At 41.6% G+C, this 21,628-nt stretch overlaps 1 protein-coding gene across 1 annotated transcript; it reads right to left on the reverse strand.

The window, feature by feature from the left end:
- Positions 1–1,768: 1,768 nt before the first annotated feature.
- LOC311061010 (uncharacterized protein) lies at positions 1,769–19,232 on the reverse strand. The gene is made up of 15 exons (XM_084079479.1): positions 18,997–19,232; positions 16,008–17,190; positions 15,604–15,764; positions 9,633–9,838; positions 8,549–8,819; positions 8,262–8,351; positions 8,010–8,168; positions 7,778–7,924; positions 7,180–7,416; positions 5,682–5,831; positions 5,312–5,552; positions 4,501–4,788; positions 3,739–3,966; positions 3,519–3,650; positions 1,769–2,308 (listed from the first exon to the last, which is right to left on the reverse strand). Exons 1-15 carry the CDS (start codon positions 19,090–19,092, stop codon positions 1,959–1,961), a joined length of 3,939 nt encoding a protein of 1,312 aa, XP_083935605.1. The 5' UTR covers positions 19,093–19,232; the 3' UTR covers positions 1,769–1,958.
- Between the last annotated feature and the right edge of the window lie 2,396 nt (positions 19,233–21,628).

A 21,628-nucleotide genomic window follows, 5' to 3' on the forward strand; every position in this document is an offset into this window, starting at 1 on the left:
CGTATTTTAAACCTTTGTGTTCTCGTAAATTAATGTCGTGAGCTTCTATATTAATAGCCAATATAGAAGCTCACGACTTGAGCATTACCATCAAGCACCTTGTCAAATATAAAGGTTTAGTATAATAAAAGAAGACAAAGTAAGAATCCTTTAAATTAGTACGTCTATGTCTTGTTTTATCCACAAGATGGCGCAATTAGTACATAAAACGGAGCACCCATCTAACAGGACAACAACTGAAATGTCAGGCATAATGAAATCCCTGATTTCATCACTTGTACAGTGTTTGTAGCTTTTAGTCTATGATCTGTCCAATACAGAGAAACAATACATTACAATGACATAATTACAATTTAGGCATTTGCAAATGGCTAAATTGTAAATTGTAATCTTGGTCAGATAACTAACTTGGTCAGATAATGACATCCATATTGTAGGCTTTAAAGCCCTACAATTAGCCTATGGTAATGGTACCTAAGTCAGTTTGTTCAAAAGTCAGTTCTTTTGGGGAATGTTTTAATCTTTTATAGGAGAGACAGAAAGAGAATAAATGTGGAGAGTAGATGGTCCAGCCTGCCAAGAATCAAACAGTAGGCTACAGATCAGCTGCTAGTCCATGTGGACTAGCTCAGTAGATAGGGTCTGGAGACGCCCAGGGGTCCTTGTGGGGGCTCAAACTTCTCCATGAAATCCATGCAAGCTAAATTACTTAATATAGCATCAAAATCCATTTAACCACTTCAGCCCTATATACTGTGCTCGGCTATTTGAAAGTAACCCGCTTTTAGATCGGCCTCTTTCAAAAACAAACATTTTCTTTTGTGTAACATTTTATCTTGTATGGGGTCCCTGGATCAAAATATTTTCATATGGGGGTCCGTGGCCAAACACATTTTTAGTTGGGGGTCCTTCAAAAGGGAATCTCCCATGATAAAATCAAAGAAAGATGTCCCGCACACTGTCTGGGGAAAAAAAAAACACTTTGCCCGAAAAGGAAATGATCCGTTGTGGTCATCGTGCGCAGTGTAATAACGAATACAAGACAGGTGGGCACTAGGGACATCTGGGCACCATATTTTTTAGATGACTAGGCACCTGGAGAGGTGGGCACCAGGACAACTGGGGACATGAGGGCACCTGGACGAGTGGGCACTTGGGTGGATATAACTGGGCACCTGTACGAGTGTGTTTTTTTTTTACTTTACATAGCAATGCAGCTTTGTTGTTGGTAAGTGATATTTAACCCACTGTTCTTTAAACCCCCAAACACAACACAACGAGGTCAAAGAGAGAGAGAGAGAGAAAAAGTGATAGAGACAGACAGAGACACACAGCAGTTGTTCCCCAGCGCTTTCAAGGCTACCAGCAGCCACCAATTACTGTGGAAATCACAGAAAATTATGGATTTCACTGACCACACTGTCAACTTAGTTTCAAAGATGGCTATAGTGATTAACCATTAGGCTAAATATTAAGGCTAAAAGCATCAGTATAAGTGGCGAGCATTATCGAACGGAGCAGCAATGCTCACACATTCAGCCTCATTCGTTAAATGCATGTTCCAGGGAGCATGAATTTGCTTGCCAAAAGGCATATGGCAAAATGCTCATTCTACTTTGAGATAACTTGTGTGTGCAAGTGTACAGTTTGACTTTCCAAAAAGGTGGTGGTTGAGGAAAGGCCATGGGGGACAAAAAAAAAAGTGTAAAGGTGGTGAATGGACAGAGAGGGGCCGACTTAGCCATCCATAGAGTGCTAGTTGGGCTAAAACACTGGATGAGTCAAATACATTCCATCACTTACTTTTTGTTGTCTTTTAATATGAAGCAAATTGAGCTTACATTGTATGAAATTGTGCTATACAAATAAACTTGACTTTACATAAGAATGAATACACTCTCCAAAACTATATGCGAGGTGAACAGTGGTACTTATTTTCATTTGTATTGGACGATCCCTCATGATTGTAGGTCCATGTCCTGTGCGAGATTCCTCATCGTCTTCCCCATCTTCTTGGGGGCTTTGATTTTCTGTGGGTAAGTAAACTTCTCAAAGCCCTGGTGTGCTCTCCCAGGAATGTACCTGAAGAGATGGTCCTTCTTATACTCAGCCACAAACTTAGCGATGTCAGCTTGTCTTCTTGTCTTGTAGACGTGTGATGATGCCAGGGATGTTGTGAGGTGGCTGCCGTTCCCTGCTCCTAGCGTGATGAGAAGCCGATTCGCCTCACTTCCAAGTGCTCCTGCCATCATTCCACAGAGCTCCATCCTTTCATTGGTGTAGTGGTCGCTCACACGTCCCAAGGACTCTACAAAATACAGAATTACAGTTCAGCTGTGGTGAAAAAGTACTCGAATATTTTACTTAAGTAAAAATATTAATACAACATTGTAAAAAATACTCTGTTACAAGCAAAATTGACTTGAGTAAAAGTACTAAAGTATCGGCATCAAAATGTACTTAAAGCACCAAAAGTAAAAGTAATCAATATGTAATATGTCCCATTTCACGTGAGCTTGTAGATTGGCTGAAAGTGGTTAATGTAGGTTTTGTAATAATAATAAAAACCTACAAAGTAACTAGTAGGTGAAGATTTCAAATAATTGTAGTGGAGTAAAAAGTACAATATTTGCCTCTGAGATGTAGAGGAGTAGAAGTAAAAGTATTTAAAATTGGATATACTCCAGTAAAGTAAAGAATACCTCAAATTGTACTTAGGTACAATACTTGAGTAAATGTACTTTACACCACTGCAGCTCAGTATGTCATATCAGGGTCTGAACCTCAAAGGAACCTTGAAGTTGTACAGTACTAATGGGGCCTCTGTGAAAATGTATTCTACTTTAATTTCACCAACCATTGCAAAGCTTCCATATGATTGACTATTGTGATCATATGATGCCCTTTCTCCACTATTTACTCTTAATTCCAGACAGTTTCTTAATTCTGGAATAGATGTTTTTAACAATAAAGAGCTTCAAACCATAGCTGTGTCCGAAATCATTCCCTACTGCCTATATATAGACTTAATATAGTTACAGCATTTTAAAGTAGCGTTGGAAAGTATAGTATCATTGTTATACCCTACATAGTGGACTCATTTTATCCCTCAGTGCACCGTGAAATCTAGGGTACAGACGATGGTCACTAACTAAGCTCTACCAATCCCACAATGCATTGGCAGGTTCGGCTGGAAGGAAACGATGGCGGTGCCTGTCACAGAAGAACGAGAGCGAGGGAGAGAGAACCTGTCGTACAATAATAATATATAGACTTTTATTTATTTATTTATTTTATCGATGAGTTCACTTTATAGTCCTCTACATCCGACTTACTATATAGGCAGTAGCGTATGAGTGGCTGAATTCGGACACAACCAATGTCTTAGTAAACAAGGGTTTGTGTCATAATGCAAAGCCTTGACATGATCAGGATGAGAACTATGTCAAGTTTGTCACTCTACAAATGACATACCGTAACTGTGAAATGATTTAGCAAATATAAGTTCAGTAACATACCTTTGAATTCGATATTCATGAATTCATTGACTAAATCCAAGCTGATGTTGCATCCAGGTTTTCCTTCAAGGTTTGCCACACGGTTCCACTTCATGTCGTGTCTAATGTGCTCTGGATAGAATCCTTCGATCCCTATTGAAACAAGATACACTTGATTAATGACATTGATATAACAGTGATATAATGTCCATGGCAACACATTACATTTTATAAGTCCTACCGGTGAGCATTCGATGGCAGGTGGTAAAACCCTTGAGGTGTTTTCTAGCCCAGAACAAAACCATGTCCATTTTCCAGAAGTCTGTCATGGCTTCTCCATCGCCCTCTTTGATAGCATCTCGTCTTGCCATGTTATAAAGCCCCTCCCACACAAGAGCCTTTGTGTAGTTGAGCACATGGTCGTCTGTATCGGACGCAATGAAGCACATCTCTGAACAGTACCATGTAGCTGTAATGGGGAAAGAAACAGTATCAAGCATTTTGTAAAGCACATTTTATTTTAAATGCCGTAGGAATGTATCGTCGGTTTTGGACATAGCGACGATATATTTGTTAGATTTAACTGGTTAGCAGTTTTGTAGTGAAGTCAATTAACCAAAAGTCCAAGTCCCTCTATCACCAGTCTAAAACTCTTGTTTGCGACAGAGTAGCTTATGCTGTATAGTGCTCAAATATATCGTGGGACTCTTAATTCACACTTTGTCCCCTTCTACTTCTACTGGTGATCATTATCAGATCATTTACTTCAGGTAACTCTAGTTTTAGTCTATTTTTTGTACACGATAACTTAAGTTTTACATGCATTCTTTTACTTTTTAATTCATAAAAGTCAAAGTTCTCAAGTCCCGGTCATAAAACCTCCAGGTCTGAAGTCATAGATGGTCGAGTCAAAATCAAGTTACAAGTCACAGATTATTCTAGTCTACGAGTCTAGGAGGTCAACACTACAGGACATTGGAAAGGACAACAAGTTATTTCTTACACTCCTCAGAGTCAGCATTGCCTTGTTCTGACGGACTCAGACAGTCCTTGTGGTACCACTCATGTCTTCTGCACTGGTCCATGAGTGCACACTGTACCATCTGTCCCCCTCGTTGCTCTTTACAGTGACAGTATATGTAGGTGCCATCTCCTTGACATGCTGGGCTGCAGAACCAATCCTGAGTGACAGTCGGATCGATTGTTGGGTCTATCGGCGCACAGCCTTCATGGAACCACACACCTCCACAAAGGTTGCTGCAGCACTGCACTAATTTTTCACCATTCTTTTCTAAAATGAAGTAGACAGAGATTGAATTATGATATACAATCGCTCAACTATCTGACATATAAGGCAAAACAAGTTTATTTGTATAGCACTTTACATTCACAAAAGCAGTCAAAGGACAAGTGTCAAAGTGGCCAAAATCCAGACGGGAACTTAGCAAAGTAATTGTAAGTTACTAAGCTGTTTGTTGTTGTTTAATAAACGGTATGTCTGTAGCCAGTGCCGCTTTAGACTCCACAGGGGCTCTACGCAGGATACGGGACACATGCACGCGCGATTCGGTTTTCCCGCGGATAGTTACTTTTTTGGTTACTTTATTTCGGTTTTAGGGTGACAAGCAGCGCTGCGCAGCCTGCGCTGATGTGAACGCAGTAATGCACGTTATTTTCTGCTGAAGGGAGGGGGCGGAGATGGGGCTCCTTTGATCGGCAGGTAGGCGGGGCCCCACGCAACCTGCGTAGTGTGCGTGTAGGGAGAAGCGGCCCTGTCTGTAGCACCTGAAGACTTTTTTTTCTTATTTGCCTACCTTCTCCACAGAAACAGACTTCTTTCCTCTCTACTTCAGAGAAACTTGCAGTGGCAGCAGCAGTATTTATGTCTTCTTGAGGTGGTGGCATCCACACCAAGTCCACCAGTCTGTGTGAGAGTCCACTAAGCCACTCCATTTGGGCCTGAGCGTCTGTGGGGAAGTCTGAAGGCTGCTGATCAACAGCGTCAAGGTTGCACTCGGTAGCAGCGTATAAAGTGATGTAAGCGGAAGTCACAAACTTGGTAGGAAAAGAAAACAAAAAAGAAACATTAGTTTTTGGTTTAGGTGATATGTATTGCAGAACATGCATGGAAACATTGTATAAGTATGAGGAAAGTTAATGCAATGCACATTTTCGGAATATTACCGTGATGAAATCCACACCCCAGACATGTAGGATTGTTTCCTTGACCTTTCCGTCAATACTCAGGCCTCTCACTGAAAACACTGATTTGAGCTGGGACAGAGATCCTCGAGCCTCAAGGCTCTTCTCACTGCACAGCATTTGCATAATGTCCTGTGGTTCAAGAGATGATGATAAATATAATTGCCAAAACTAGACAACTTTTTTTTCTTTTGTGTACCCACAATGAATGAATGAATCTCAAATGAATCTGTTAAGACAATTAATCCTCCCTTCTGTGTCGCCACTGCCGTTTTTTAACCTACTGGCTCACCTGCCAGTGAGGAGCCCCCACAGGGAGGACGTTGCACCTCTGACAGACGCCGCCCCAGCCCATAGTAGCCACCTCTGACAGACGCCGCCCCAGCCCATAGCAGCCACTAACACAGTAGTCTCGCGTCACCAGACTGTTGCCTCCCACAATTTACAAATGTTTCCGGCATACAGTCTGGGACTCGGAAGCTCTAAAAATGCTTAAGGGGAAAGCGGAAGCCCCTCCCCTACCCACTTCCGTTTTAGCATTGTGCAATGGCGCAAAGGAGTCCGACTGGAATCAAAACAAAAAGTGTTAAATAATATAAATATGATATATGTATGAATATATATACAAATATATATATGTATCATATATGATACATATATGAATATAATGATAAACAATCCTCGCACAAATAACATGAATCTACCTATGACTCCCTATGCTTCCGCCTCGGTTCTGTTTCCACTGGGACTACAGGTCCGCGGGCACCGCGTCGTGATTGGTCGAATGTTTTTCCGGTCTGAGTAGCTTCCGTTAAGCAGCTTTCGGGAAGTGGAGTTCCAGACTCTATATAGCATTCAGAGATTGTGGAATAGTTGTCTGGTGACGCGAGACTACTAACACAGCAACCTAACACATCACCCTCCCAGACCGGCTTCCCACCCATGGACAATTTTGTATTTGTATAGATGCCACAGTATGATTGGAAAACCAGTCAGACTGAAAAAGGTGCAGTCGTTTTCAGCGACGGAGGCGCGCCGTCTGAAGGTAACTTGAGCCACAAGAGGCACCGCCGAGCAAGCTCAGGCGAGCGAGACGCCGTGCCGACCGTTGCGAAGTCACCTTCAATCCGAGTTATGCCCCGATAGGGACAGAATCGTAAATCATCGTCCCTCCCTTCCCAGTCTCGGTATCTCAGAGACGTCATTTATTTTTTTGTCGGAGAGCCCCGCCCCGCCTTAGGGGAGGTGAACTTGAAGAAAGCGAGCACTCCTTTTCCAATCTGACTGATTTTTCAATCTGACTGTGACATATACACTCGGCCAAGCAGGATGCACCGTGGTGGATTCAAACCCCTAGACTTCATGGTTGGTGGTGCACAGGTACTTAACCACCCGAGGGCCCTCGTTATTAGATAAGTTATGTGATGGCTAATCAATTCTTCATCATACATTTATACAAATCAAACCTGTAGTTTGTCACCTGGTAACAAAGGGATTCCTTGTGATATTCTGGTGGTGCGTCCACAAGCCCTTCAAATCTCTGTTCGGCTGTTGATTCATTGGGCTCCTCCGTCGTGTCAATGTTTAGGCCGTCTGAACAGCACAATACTTTGTGGGGTTTCTCCAACAATGTTGGAACATATTCAATAAGGCCGTCCATTATCTCAGTATCTCCTTCTGTTGTGCTCGAGTCCACAGGGACTGCACCAAGATTGACCTGTAAAAACAAACAAAACAAAAAACGGCCCATTAGAGAAATGTAAAGGCATAGTTCTTTTGGGGGGAATTTCATTATCTTTAGCCTCGCTAGTCTAAAGAGGGCCGGGTATGTCAGCTGGTAGGTGGCATCAGTCCATCCATATGTACCCCGGGTTCTATGTTCCTCGCTTATGTTAGGGTTAGTGAGTGCAAGTGGGTTGTAAGCGGGGAGCATAGAACCCAGGAAACATAGATATGCTCCCAGTCCAACAATTTGGTCCCACACAACATACGGCATCTAAAGAAATATAGGCTGGATTTCCATGGGATTTGCCGTGTTAGTAATGCGAGTGATTGTACATTTGTACGTGCCGACTTACAACATTGCTCTTCTCCTTCATCTGCTTGGAGTATAAGTGGGGAATGTGCCATACAACCTTGCTTCTCAATCCTTCCAGGGCTGTGAGGTTGTCAACAATTATGCGCATCACAATTGTCTTCATGCGCTGCCGCAGTGCCTCATATGTCTAACATAAAAAAGAAAGAAAGTATATTTATTTTGTTGACAGCAGGCTGGTGGTCATGTATATGTTTTCTATAAAGGATGTGTACCTGTTTGGATGGGAGGATGCTACCTGGGGACACCTCAACTGCCTTTTTCGGGGGACCTTGTAGAACGCTGAAAGGTATGCGGTTTCTATGGGCAAAGCGAAATGCCCAAATCGTGGGCTTGTTTCCTCCTAGACGTTCATGCTTGGCATGGGATGTTATCTGTTATGGGAAGACATGAGGTTTGATTGCTAGGGAAGAATTCATTCAACAAAACGGTAATAAACCAATATGACGAAAATGTTAAAGTAATACCTTGACTCTGTCCCAATTAAGAGAGTAGGCTGGAACTCGATTGGCTAGACATTTGTATGCAATTGTCCTCTTTGATATCTTTAGTTCTTTCTAAACATAATGGAGATGAATGGACACGTGTTTAATGAAAACAATTATTCAATTTGAATCACACCATCAAGCTATATATACACATACATGAGAGAAAAGGTTAGTTTTATATGGCTACAACTCTTCTTTTTTCTTTTACAATGGGTATACATTTTTATAAGGTTTTATGGTCATATTGCCCCCCTATATACACTCACCTCAATCTGTCCTTTCCACAGCTTAACCTCTTTATCGTGGTCATCTTGGAGTCTGACTATGTGTTTCATTGAGGACCCTCTGGACAGGGAGACGCCAAGGCTATTCATGATCTTGAACATCTTTTGAGGACAACCTTCCCTCCACATCTCAACACCAATAAGAGACTGGACAAATGTATGTCTTTGGCTGCTGCCGGTGAATAAAACGATAGACACGGCCATTGCAATCCTCTTATCCACCAGCTGTTGAGCTTCCTCTTCCGTCATGAACCTACACTCCAACATTAAAATACATAGTTAGCTTCATGTTCTTTTTATAAAGTACCAACTGGTGATTATTAGAAAGACATCAATCTCAAAAGTTAGTGCCATGTTCTTTTACAGTATACTGACGTGATTATTAGAACTTTTCTTTTTACAGTGGAAGTGAAATACTATTGGACTCTTGCTTTTTAACATAATACAATTAAAATGTATAGTAAAATTGTGAAATAAATCTCCCCCACTAGTGATCAAGATTGTATCTGTCAGATTTTTCAAATTCCATTCCCGTTGGCTACCAATTGGTTTTGCAAAAAATGACACGCATCATATCCTTTTCTCCAGTTAATATTTATGACTAGAATGTGAAGAAAACAAATAGTTGTTTGTTACTAAAGGCTGGCAGTAGTAGTTGTTAGGTTGGTAGGTATGTGTTCAGAGTGCAGTTATAGGGAGATACAGAACTGTCATTGAGCCAATCAAAATGCAAGGTATAATAACTAGAATTATTCTATATACTATTTTTTTGGGGGGAGTTTCTTAACTTTTCCCATGTTCATAAGTTGGAAGCGGTTCACTCCAAGGCCAGGGCAGCAGGGTTATGAGTCATTGCTTTGCCTTGTGGCCTAAGTATTCTGCTTTACAAGTATAAAGTTTTTACTTTAACCTGAAAAAGACTGCAAGGTCGAAACATTGTTAAGTTTGTAATATAATAAGTACGTTTGGAATAGTTGGAAAAGTTGGAGCATCTTAAAATTGATTTGCGAGCCCTTGCTTGTGAAATATACAAATCTAAAATCATGTCATTAAAAGTGTTACACACCTCCGTGGTCGTTCTTTAGTATTGCCAACCCCATATTGTCCTGTGATTTTCTTTGCCTGTGGGAACATCGACCGCAGGCAAGTAAGAGTCAAAGGTGCCTTTTCCTCAACCCATTCATTTGTCTTCTTCCAAGAAAATGAGGCCTGATTTTCGGGTGTGAGTTGCTTCCTGAAAGGTCCCTCCTGATCTCTGTTCATCTTAATATGCTGTAAACAATATTTAAAACAATCATCAATACATTCATACAGCTTTCTTTTAAGATAATGACATAATTTCAATCTAAAGATGAATATTTTGGGGGACAGTATCTACAGGGATTAACAGGGACAGGGATTTTTAACAATGAATTTTTAAAACTTTTCCAAAGTATTTTACCCCTTTTCCAGGCCTATAGCAATCATGTGGTGCAAAACAAGGCTCTTACACCAGTGTACTATCAATGCCCCAATTCTACAAGCTAACAACGTATCATGGTGCAACGTGTAGTTGCAATTTGTAGATCTATTATTTTCGTCACATGACATTCCGTACACATTAGGCCGCAATCAAGCAGCTCGTGCAGCAGCACATTTTAAAACGTTAATTAATGAATATTATTATGAATTATTTCAGGTATGTTAGACATGTTCTGGGGCCAAAATAATGTATGTCCAAATATTTTCCAAAACATTTGATTCATTCCAAAACTTTTCCAGGACTGGAAAAGTTTTTCTAATTTCAAAATATTTCTAGGAATTTTATGACCATGGCACCCTTATTTTTCACTTACCCACAAAAATGTCCAAATGATTTGAAAAATAGCTGATGCACAAGCACACTCTTCACAGTGCAATGCATACAGTGTGTCATGTGATCGGCTTTAAAACATTTTAAATGTATTTCTCTCTAATAAACCTGGTCTAATAAGGTATAGACCAGATCAGAATGTTTGAATCTTTGTAAACGAATGTGTATTTTTGGGTAGAATGTCTATGGATATCCATCTACACAATATCAAGTTAAGTGTCCAGAGCATTAGCTAGTTTGAATTTTGGTTATAGTAATACTGTGACAAATTAAATGCTCCTTTACGGGACTTAAAAGGCCACACACGGGCATCAGTACAAGGGCCGTCACCAGAGGGGATTGTGAGGTGCAGTCTAGACTCTAACATAGTGTCCATCCTACATCTTTTAGGGCAAGACCACTTTGATAGAGGTTTGGTTGTGTAGTGACCTTGCCATGATGTAACAACAAAGGTGGGCAAGAAAACAATAATCATTTCTCCATTGACTAGAAATTGATCATTTAAGATATGTCTGATTCTGACAGTATAGTTCACCAAAACCAGTACTATTAGTTCTTTTTAATAAAAAAGATTAACTTCCTATTGATTTTGTTATTTCAATTAGGAAGAAAACCCAACTGGATCCGTGGATCTCGATCCGGATCTTCAAATAGCAAAATCAACAGGAAGTTGGATTTTTTTTAAATAAAAAAATGGGTTTATTGATGTTCTATAGCTATACTGTCAGAATCAGCTTTGTTTACGGGCTCAAAAGAGCCCGCCTCAGAGTGGTCTCAATGTAAGTCAATGGGGAGCATATTTCCCACCTTTGTTGTTACATCATAGCAACTCAAACCTCCACCAAAGTGGTCTTGCCCTTTAAAGTCCAACTATAAGGATGGATCATGGACAATCAAACATCTTTAACATTTTTAAATAGGCTTAAATAGTAGGCTTTTTAGCCGCCAGCTGAAAGCGCGGCTCTGTATTCACTCTGACTCTGACCCGACAGATTTCCGACATGTATTCAACACTTTTTTTGCTATTGGCTGTCCTGGCTGTCCTTCACTACTTCACAGCCAATGGGGAGACACTACTTTAAAGCCAATGGACGGCCGTCCTAGCCAATGGACGGCTGTCGTTTACAGCACCCGCCTCCCCTCGCAGCACCGCGGCACAGGCGCGCCGGGCAGTTGTCCTCCCACCCCCCCTTACCTCTGACTGCAAAGGTCTAATAGCGGCCAAACAACGGATGCACGCTTATACAGTACTTGAGTAAATGTACTTAGTTACTTAGAACATTTATTTTTCGACGACTTCACATCGCCCGTCCCCGCAGGGAAGGGGGTTCCCTGGCTCAAAACAGATGTGGGGGGGGGGGGGCTGTTGACAAATACATATTAATCTGGGGGTCCATGAACATGTTTGAGCACGCGAGTTTTCCTTTCGCCTCCGAGGCACCCAAACCAGTAGAGAGTAGAGACGCGAAAGGAGTTGGGGAGAGCCTGGCTGTGTTGTTGACTGACAACGGGTGCATTTCTCCTTTCCGACATGTCGCCTTTCCGCCGTTGACTAACCCTATACCTAACCCTAACCCTAACCGCACGCGGAAGCCACTAGTCGGAGTGGTGAGATGTCGGAATGGAAGGAGCACCCCACTGGCAACAGATGCACGCTTTTATGCGAAACAACAACAATACAACCTGGCGCAACAGTTGCGTGCATTAGCGCAAGATGAGCACAAAGGAAACGTGTGTTTCAATCACCGTCTCACAGAGTACTCACACACGCGCATACTGTCTGAAATACTCTGAAAACAGCCGATCTACAAGCTCACAATCATTGTACTTTACTGGAGTAAATGTACTTAGTTACTTTACACCCCTAACAGACGAACATACGTGTTGAGGCTCCGAAAAACTCAACGAGCCACAACTCACTATCTCTCGCCCCTAAACACGGTCGCCCCTGATCGCAACGGTCTGGGGTGAGCGACCAGTGCCGTTCTGCCTCGCCCCTAAACACGGTCGCCCCGGATCGCAAAGAACGGTCTGGAGTGAGTGATCTGCTCTGCCCTTCAGTGCATATTTGCATGCACATAATGATATTGTTGTTGTGGTTAAGTTGAAATAAGTTGCACAAGTTGTAACAATAGTGCTGTATCCTTACTTTGTCGCAGTAATCAATTCATTACAATATATGTACAATGACTGACAGAATATATATATATATATATATATATATATATATATATATATATATATATATATATATATATATATATATACATATTCCAAATATTATTTAACTTTTTCTTTTCAAGATATTTTTGCAAATAGCCGATCTACAAGCTCAAAAAGCGTCGTGCATGCAACACTTTGCGAGCATGTAGATCTGCTATTTTCAAATAGCCAATGTACTAGTCTGTGCTACTGCTCGTATGTATGTGTGTATGTGTATATATATATATATATATATATATATATATATATATATATATATATATATATATATATATATATATATATTCCAAATATTCTTTAACTTTTTCTTTTCAAGATCTTTTTGAAAATAGCCGATCTACAAGCTCAAAAAGCGTTGTGAATGCAACACTTTGCGCACATGTAGATATGCTATTTTCAAATAGCCAATGTACTAGTCTGTGCTACTGCTCATGTAGCCTAGTCGCTTCTTTTGGCTTTGTTTTCATAGAACTGACTGCTTATTTCACTCATGCAAGAGAGCCTAGTCAGCCTACGTGACACATAACATCACACTTTTGCGGATTCCCCTGTATTGCACGTTTAGATGGAGAAGCGAGGCTGCGCCATTTTCACCCTGAAAGGTGGTTTCACTTAGGATTAGGGTTGCACTTTACTTTCATAGCCTAAGCATAAGTAGGCTAGGCTAACTATTTTTGTTGCTGATACAAATTTAATTTACTTCTACTCAACTACATCTCAGAGGCAAATATTGTGCATTACATTATAAAACATACATTTAACACTTTAGCCCTATTTCACACCTACAAGTATAATACCTACTTGTAGATCTGCTATTTTCAAACATTTTAGTACTTTCACTTTTGGAACTTTACGTACATTTTCATACCAATACTATTGTACTTTCACACAAGTACATTGCGGCACACACACACACACACACACACACACACACACACACACACACACACACACACACACACACACACACACACACACACACACACACACACACACACACACACACACACACACACACACACACACACACACACACACACACACACACACACACACCCTTTATATTGGTAGCCAACCGATGAACCTCTCTGTTGAGTTATTTTGGTTGCATTGGAATGGCTGAGATTTCATTTTAAAGACCACTTTTACATTTTGTGCTGCAGATTGGGGCAAAAAAAGCCTGCCGCTGGCGGCTATATTATGACTTTAGTCATTTCTTGTTTAGTTATCTTGAGTGTCTTGTATTTTAGATCAAAACTAGTTTTTTTTTACTGTTTTTTCTCTTCTGTTTGTACCCTTTTAGTTATGTTTATATGTGCTCTTTTTTGTCCACTGTGTGCACATCAGTTTGTGTGTGGTGTTCATTAATATGCGCTGTCCCGTCCAAATAAACGTATAATAAACAAAAAACTTCTCAAAGCACCTAAACACCATATATCTATGGAAATAGCAGATCTACAAGCTCAGAACGCGTTGTGAGCTTGTAGATGGGCTGTTTCCACTACTAATGTTTTTTAAGGGTAAAAAGGTATTATGATGTATTTCTTTATTAGTTATTCTATTTATAGTGGCTCATAGGAATTTATAGACTACGTGACAACCAGGAATAGTTTGGTGACCACAGGAGAGACTGTTGACAGCCGGAATGTAGACGGTATCCCGGGAGCAGTGTGGGTTAGCGCCCCAGGCTGTGTCTTCCGTGAGGAAGAATCCCAACAAACCCGCGGTGAGCCCTTTAGGAGGGCCATTCCATTCCAGCGTACCGCAAGCGGAGCTAATACCATTAGACGGCCCAATCTAGTGATATCGGCCCAAGGAACCATCACGCCAGAAGGAAATGTTTGGTTCGGGATGGTACAGAGGATCTGGTACAGCGCTCAGGTCCTGGACCTGGTGAGACGAAGGAGGAGCCCGGCCAGGAGACAACCCACAGAGCCTAGTCCCTCCACGTGCCAGAGCCTCTCCCGAGTCCCGGCAGAGTACTTCCGGAGAAGCGGACTGAGTGGCCCTGTCTTTCCCTATAGGACTGACCGTGGGTGCTACTGGGACGTAAGTTGGGGCTTGATCAACCCTGGCTGGGTCACCTGGGCGAGGGTGTATGTTGTATGTTGCGAGACCCGAAACACCCTATGACCCCAGGCTACAACACTGATGATGCGTTCCAGTTGCATCCATGTGATGTATTTCTTTATTAGTTATTCTATTTATAGTGGCTCATAGGAATTTATAGACTACGTGACAACCAGGAATAGTTTGGTGACCACAGGAGAGACTGTTGACAGCCGGAATGTAGACGGTATCCCGGGAGCAGTGTGGGTTAGCGCCCCAGGCTGTGTCTTCCGTGAGGAAGAATCCCAACAAACCCGCGGTGAGCCCTTTAGGAGGGCCATTCCATTCCAGCGTACCGCAAGCGGAGCTAATACCATTAGACGGCCCAATCTAGTGATATCGGCCCAAGGAACCATCACGCCAGAAGGAAATGTTTGGTTCGGGATGGTACAGAGGATCTGGTACAGCGCTCAGGTCCTGGACCTGGTGAGACGAAGGAGGAGCCCGGCCAGGAGACAACCCACAGAGCCTAGTCCCTCCACGTGCCAGAGCCTCTCCCGAGTCCCGGCAGAGTACTTCCGGAGAAGCGGACTGAGTGGCCCTGTCTTTCCCTATAGGACTGACCGTGGGTGCTACTGGGACGTAAGTTGGGGCTTGATCAACCCTGGCTGGGTCACCTGGGCGAGGGTGTATGTTGTATGTTGCGAGACCCGAAACACCCTATGACCCCAGGCTACAACACTGATGATGCGTTCCAGTTGCATCCATGTGATGTATTTCTTTATTATTAAATGTCAGTCATTTCTTTGTATATTCAAGTCATTTGTCATATCTGCCCTGTGCAACTTCAAAGCCTAAAGGGCAAACAGAAATAAAATCGTCAACTAAAATGTCATGATGGCGACAACCCTACCTCTTTGCCTATGATTTCTTGGCACACTTTGCTGAAAGCGGCTGCAGCAGCTGGCAGTTCAAGCAGTCGTCTTATTGCAAGAACATATCGTCCGATTTTTAAATAGCGAATCGCTTGGTTGACTTTCCCCACCTTCTTCTTGGGCGCTGGAGATGGACCATCTGATGTGGATGACAGACAACATGAATGGCGTTAAGGGGGGGGGGGGGTGGAATCTTGTTTTATATACTAGAAATTGTATTCAAATCATTTAAAAGTAATTTGTATGGCTGGTAAATTCCAAATGCATAATGCATTTATTTTGGGCTGAATTCTTTGGTTTACATCCTGGCTCATGTGACTAATCTAGTAGACAATTATCTAGTAGAACAATATCTTTATTATTATTAATAGTAAAAAATAACCTGATTTCGTGTTTGTAGAGTCACGATCCATCCTCATTTTTTTGCAAGGCAGAGGGTATTTCTTTATAGAAAAACCGGTCCAGGTGCGCTTTTTATTTTTGTTTCTAGGCATTGGCTTTGTTTTTGAATATAACCACTTCTTGCACGGATTTCTACATATAAACTCCTCCGGTGAAAGATGGGGCAACAGTACTTGGGCAGTCTTCAAATCAACCAGCTTAGATATTCTTATTCTTGGCAGGGATTTGTGTGCGTCGTATTTGAGTTCTTTTTTGCAGAGACTGCATCTAATAATCTTAGAACCGGACCCCTCCGCACTCTGTTCGGGCGTAGATGGCCCCTCCGCACTCTGTTCAGACGTAGATGGCCCCTCCGCACTCTGTTCGGGCGTAGATGGCCCCTCCACACTCTGTTCAGACGTAGATGGCCCCTCCGCACACTGTTCAGACGTAGATGGCCCCTCCGCACTCTGTTCAGACGTAGATGACCCCTCCGCACTCTGTTTGGACGTAGATGGCATGTCGTTGTTGTTGGCAGCATCTTTCACGTTCCAATTGGTAGGTAGCATAGTACGCAGGTTCCTGGTGCGCTTATTTATGTGTCTAGCGCATGGCATTGTTTTCGAATGTACCCACTTTTGGCACGGATTTCTACATATAAACTCCTCCGGTGAAAGATGGGGCAACAGTACTTGCGCAGTCTTCAAATCAACCACCTTAGATATTCGTATTCTCGGCAGGGATTTGTGTGCGTCGGGTATGAGTTCTTTTTTGCAGAGACTGCAGCGTCGCACCGTCTCAGAACCGGACCCCTCCGCACTCTGTTCGGACGGACATGGCATGTCATTGTTGTTGGCAGAATCTTTCACGTTCCAATTGGTAGGTAGCACAGTAGGCAGCCTGGGAATGGCAACATATTGTAGAGAACCCTTCGTGTTTGGTTTAAAAGTAGGTGGTACCTTGACAGTCCCTTTCACGTTCGATTTAGAGGTAGACGATGCCTTGAAAGAAGCTCCCATGTCAGAACCAGAACCCAAGTCCATGTTCTGCTCAAAAGTAGATGCTGTGCTGTTGACACAATCCTCCTCCATGTTTTGTTCAGAAGTAGATGCTATGTTGACAGAAACCTCCATGTTTTGTTCAGAAGTAGATGGCATGTTGTTGCCACAATCCTCCTCCATGTTCTGTTCAGATAAGATAAGAATAAGATAAGATCTTTACAGATCCCGCTGGGGAAATTCAGGCGCCAAAGACAGTACAGCAGTTAAAATAAAATATACACACACACAAACACACAGCAATTATTTTTGTTCACTGTAGTAGTGCACAGTTTTTGCTTAATTCCTCTAATATTATACATGTGACTATGACTCCTGAATGATGTTCCTTACAGAGGACAAGCTTTCCGTATTCTACATCATGTGTGAGTGAGGGACTGGGGTGGTTCTCAACCTTTTCAGGCCGTGACCCCCCAAAAGAATCATTTAAACTGGGGACACCCGACCCTGACAGGCACTTGCAATTGTAAGGGTTGAGGCTTTACGTTGCGAGGCATCTTGAGCTTGTAGATCGGCTATTTTTGCATCTTTTTATATTATTTGACAATTGTTTAACCAGTTTTTATATTGTATACTTTGTTGATGACTTTTGATGCAGTAAATGGTATATTTTTTTTAAATACATTTTTTGGTGTAAAAAGGTCTTAAAAGTCCTTAAATTGTCACTTTACTGTCAACTGTCAAATCATGTGGGGACCCCCCTGGGGGTCCGAGTCCGGACCCACAGGTTGAGAACCAGTGTTACAACATTTTTCAACGTCCACAACAACATGATATATTATTGGAAAGCTATGGTTGTCCTCTGTGGAACATGAGGACTCAATAGTCACATGTTAACTAAGGGAAAACTGATGTGCACTACAGTGGACAAAAAAATATAATTGCGGAGTCTCAAGAGGATATATAAATAAGATTAGCCTTGATATACAAGAAGACTGTCATATTATATGACAGTCTTGAATGATTTTTAAAATAGTGTTTGCACTTTCTCCCTTTTTGGTCTGTGCATCTACATAAACGTTCATATTTCAAATATAAAGTGCTTAACCCATGGCCACGGATGTGTACGGGCTCTCAGAAGTACCCGTATCTTCTGTATTGTTCAATAAAAAGCATTTTAATCCGATTGGTGGTCATTTTCTCCGCACGCTACATCGTAACTATGAGAAAATGTTCACCAATTGGATTAAATGCTTATTTAACAATACAGAAGATACGGGTACTTCTGAGGGCCCGTACATAATTGTAACATCCGTGGCCATGGGGTAAGCACTTTACATTTGAAATCTGAACGTTTATGTAGATGCACGGACCAAAAAGGGATAAAGTGCAAAAAATATTTTGAAAATCATCCATGACGGTCTTTAGCCTCGTTTGGAACCATACACTCCATGATAGCTCCCGCTGTCTCGGGTCCCGACAGCAGAGGTAGAGAGTCCGTCCAAATGCAGTGAAGATCAGTTTTTTTCGCAGGATAGTAGCCTACCCAAAATGTAAAAGTAGTCCGAGACACCTACAGATGTTTGCAATTTCACTGGAAAGTAACATTTTACCGACGGGATTGAGAAAAACGTTTAAATCACTTATTTAGTCAGCCTGTGCCATATGTTCCCATTGTAGTCGAATCGGGAGAAGTACTGGCACCTGCCGTAGGGGGGTTGTTCCGGGTTGAACGGGGAAAACATGGCACAGCCTGACTAAATAAGCGTTTTAAACGGGTTTATAAACCCCGTCGGTTACATTTTACTTTCCGGCGAAATTGCAAACATTTGTAGGTGTCTTGGACAACCTTTACTTTTTGGATACGATAATGCAAAAAATGTGTTTTCCACTGCATTTGGACGGACTCTACCTCTGGCCGGGACCCCAGACAGCGGGACCTCATCTCGGAGCTATCGTGGAGAGTGAGATTCCATAAGGAGCTTGACAAACCTCCATGTTCTGATCAGAAGTCGATGCCATGTCGTTGGCAGAACCCTCCGTGTTCTCTTCAGCAGGTGGAATGTTGTCAAAATCCTCCTCCTCCATGTTATGTGTATTAGTAGGTGATGATAATATCGGCACAGGCTGCACAGTATATTATGTTTGCAGCTTAATTAGGAGGAAAAAAATATGTTTTTCTTTTTCAACAAGACGTTCAACCACCAAGCAAAGCTGATAGCCGCCAACCAGTGTTGCCAGGTTTGGTTTTGTGAGAGAAAAAAAAGCAACCACCAGGTCTAGGTAAACAAGCCGAGAAGAAGCAACTTAGGCCACACGAGCACTTCAAACCTATGCGTCGGCTACAAGCTCAGAACGCGTCGAATTGTAGAGCTGCTATTTTCAACTTTTTTTTATGACAACACAAATGTTCCCTGGCACAAAACATTGTCATGAAAATATTTGAGAACGACTGGTTTAAATAATAATTAAAACATTTGGAAGCAAAGGCTTTCTTCCAAATGTTTTAATTATTATTTATATAATAAGGAAGTACACGTTAGAAACAAGCCCAAAGAACTTAACCCGCAACTACCAATTTTTACAAGCAACTTGACAGAAAAACAAGCGCAAAGTCGCTTATAATAAGAGGACATGGCAACCCTACCACCAACTTTCCGGGGGTCCTGTTAGACCACGCGTCGCTTCCATATGACGTCACGTGAAAATAACAACATTAACCGACAACCAGTATCTCCGTATTTTAACTTTTTGTGTTTTCGTAAATAATGCCTTATTTTGTCACGCAGGAGTGTCCCACAAAAGTAGTGAAAACAGACGATAAACAAGCTCGCGTTGTGAGATTGTATATTGGCTATTTTCACTATTTAATTTAAAAGCAAACTTTTTTTTTTTTTTAAAGTAACGGTTTTGGACACCTTGTCAAATAAAAAGGTTTAGTAAAATAAAATACAAAGTAAGAATCTCCAGGTCAGAGACCTTATAATTAGTATTTCTAAGTCTTATTTTATCCACAAGATGGCGCCATTACCACATAAAACGGAGCACTTATCTAACAGCACTACAACAGAGGTCTGAACTTTCGAGCATAATGAAATCCCTGATTTCATCACTTGTACAGTGTTTGTAGCTTTAACATGTTAGTCTATGATCTGTCCAATAAAGAAACAATATTACAATGACATGATTACAATTTAGGCATTTGTAATGGATACATTGTAAATTGTAATCATGTTCAAGTAAGACAACTCACTTTACACTACAATTAGCTTTTCAATTCATCAATTAATGATGAATTTGCACTTATGTCATGCTGTGACCATTCGTTCGTTAATTGGATGACTGCCCTATGTAATAGACTTGTGCTTTATACTCCAATCTTTATTCTCACTGTTTTTGTATTATTACTACTGGATCCACTAATGTCGTCTCCCTTTTTTATTTATAGATATTGAAGACCTGGTTGTATGACTTATACAGGCCATTTCCTCTGTTGTTCAGAGTTTAACTTGTGATGCCATGACCCATAAAGAATGTTGTATTTTGTGATTGCAAACACTCCGTTTTCCATTGGGGTGGGTCTAATATGATGGTGATGGGTGGGTCTTTGAGGTTTGGGATTGCTTGTGCAACCAATGGGCTGAATGTTGACTTACACCCTGTGGATGTAGTCTTTAAATGTCTGGTGGTTGTAGTGCCCTGTATGTCTGTCCTGATGAAGGTCTAACAATAACGTCGACCTAATAAAGAAAGAGCAACATTTTTGCAAATTCCAGACAGTGTGCAGGACCTTTCTTTGATTTCATTATCGGAGATCCCCTTTTGAACATTTGCACCTTTGTCCTATGCACCTGTCACCAACTTTTGAGGTGTGCATCGGCCTTCTTCTAAAAATGTGGGGGTCCTTCACAGGAAAAGGTTTGAGAACCACTGGTTTTGATGATCAGGACAGTGCGCCCATGTGGCATGTGCCCATATCATTTTGGTATTGGGATACCACAATATACATTTTATTATATTGATTTCTACGAATAAACAAGAGTAAAAATCTTTGGATTTGGTTCAACATTGTAGCACAATAACAAAATAATTAAGAATAGCAACAGGTAGTATAAGTGAGAAATAGCTAAATATGTACATTAATCCTCATGTTGAGGTGCTTGAAGATGCTGTGTGCATAGGTCCTACTTCTATACCTATGGTTAAATTAGTTTTAAAATAAGCAGGTGATAAGCAGCAGTTGTTCCCCCAGCGCTTTCAAGGCTACCAGCAGCCACCAATTAAAGTGGAAATCACAGAAAATTATGGATTTCACTTGGACCACACTGTCAACTTAGTTTCAAAGATGGCTACAGTGGTTAACCATTATGCTAAATATTAAGGCTAAAAGCATCAGTATAAGTGGCGAGCATTAAAGAATGGAGCAGCAATGCTCACACATTCAGCCTCATTCATTAAATGTATGTTCCAGGGAGCATGAATGTGCTTGCCAAATGGCATATGGCAATATGCGCATTCTACTTTGAGATAACGTGTGTGTGCAAGTGTAAAGTTAGACTTTTTTGAGGAAAGGCCATGGGTGACAAAAAAAGGTGTAAAGGTGGTGAATGGACAGAGAGGGGCC

The sequence above is a fragment of the Gymnoscopelus microlampas genome (genome assembly GCF_963454915.1).
Source record: "Gymnoscopelus microlampas genome assembly, chromosome: 14".
Lineage (NCBI taxonomy): Eukaryota > Metazoa > Chordata > Actinopteri > Myctophiformes > Myctophidae > Gymnoscopelus > Gymnoscopelus microlampas.

Bases quoted from the DNA above. Each gene is read 5' to 3' on its own strand.
- LOC311061010 (XM_084079479.1), bottom strand. From the start codon at position 19,092: ATGGAGGAGGAGGATTTTGACAACATTCCACCTGCTGAAGAGAACACG. The intron at 3,651-3,738 runs GTAGGACTTATA...TTGTTTCAATAG, and splicing joins CTGCCATCGAATGCTCACCG to GGATCGAAGGATTCTATCCA. The intron at 2,309-3,518 runs GTATGTTACTGA...TGTATTTTGTAG, and splicing joins CATGAATATCGAATTCAAAG to AGTCCTTGGGACGTGTGAGC.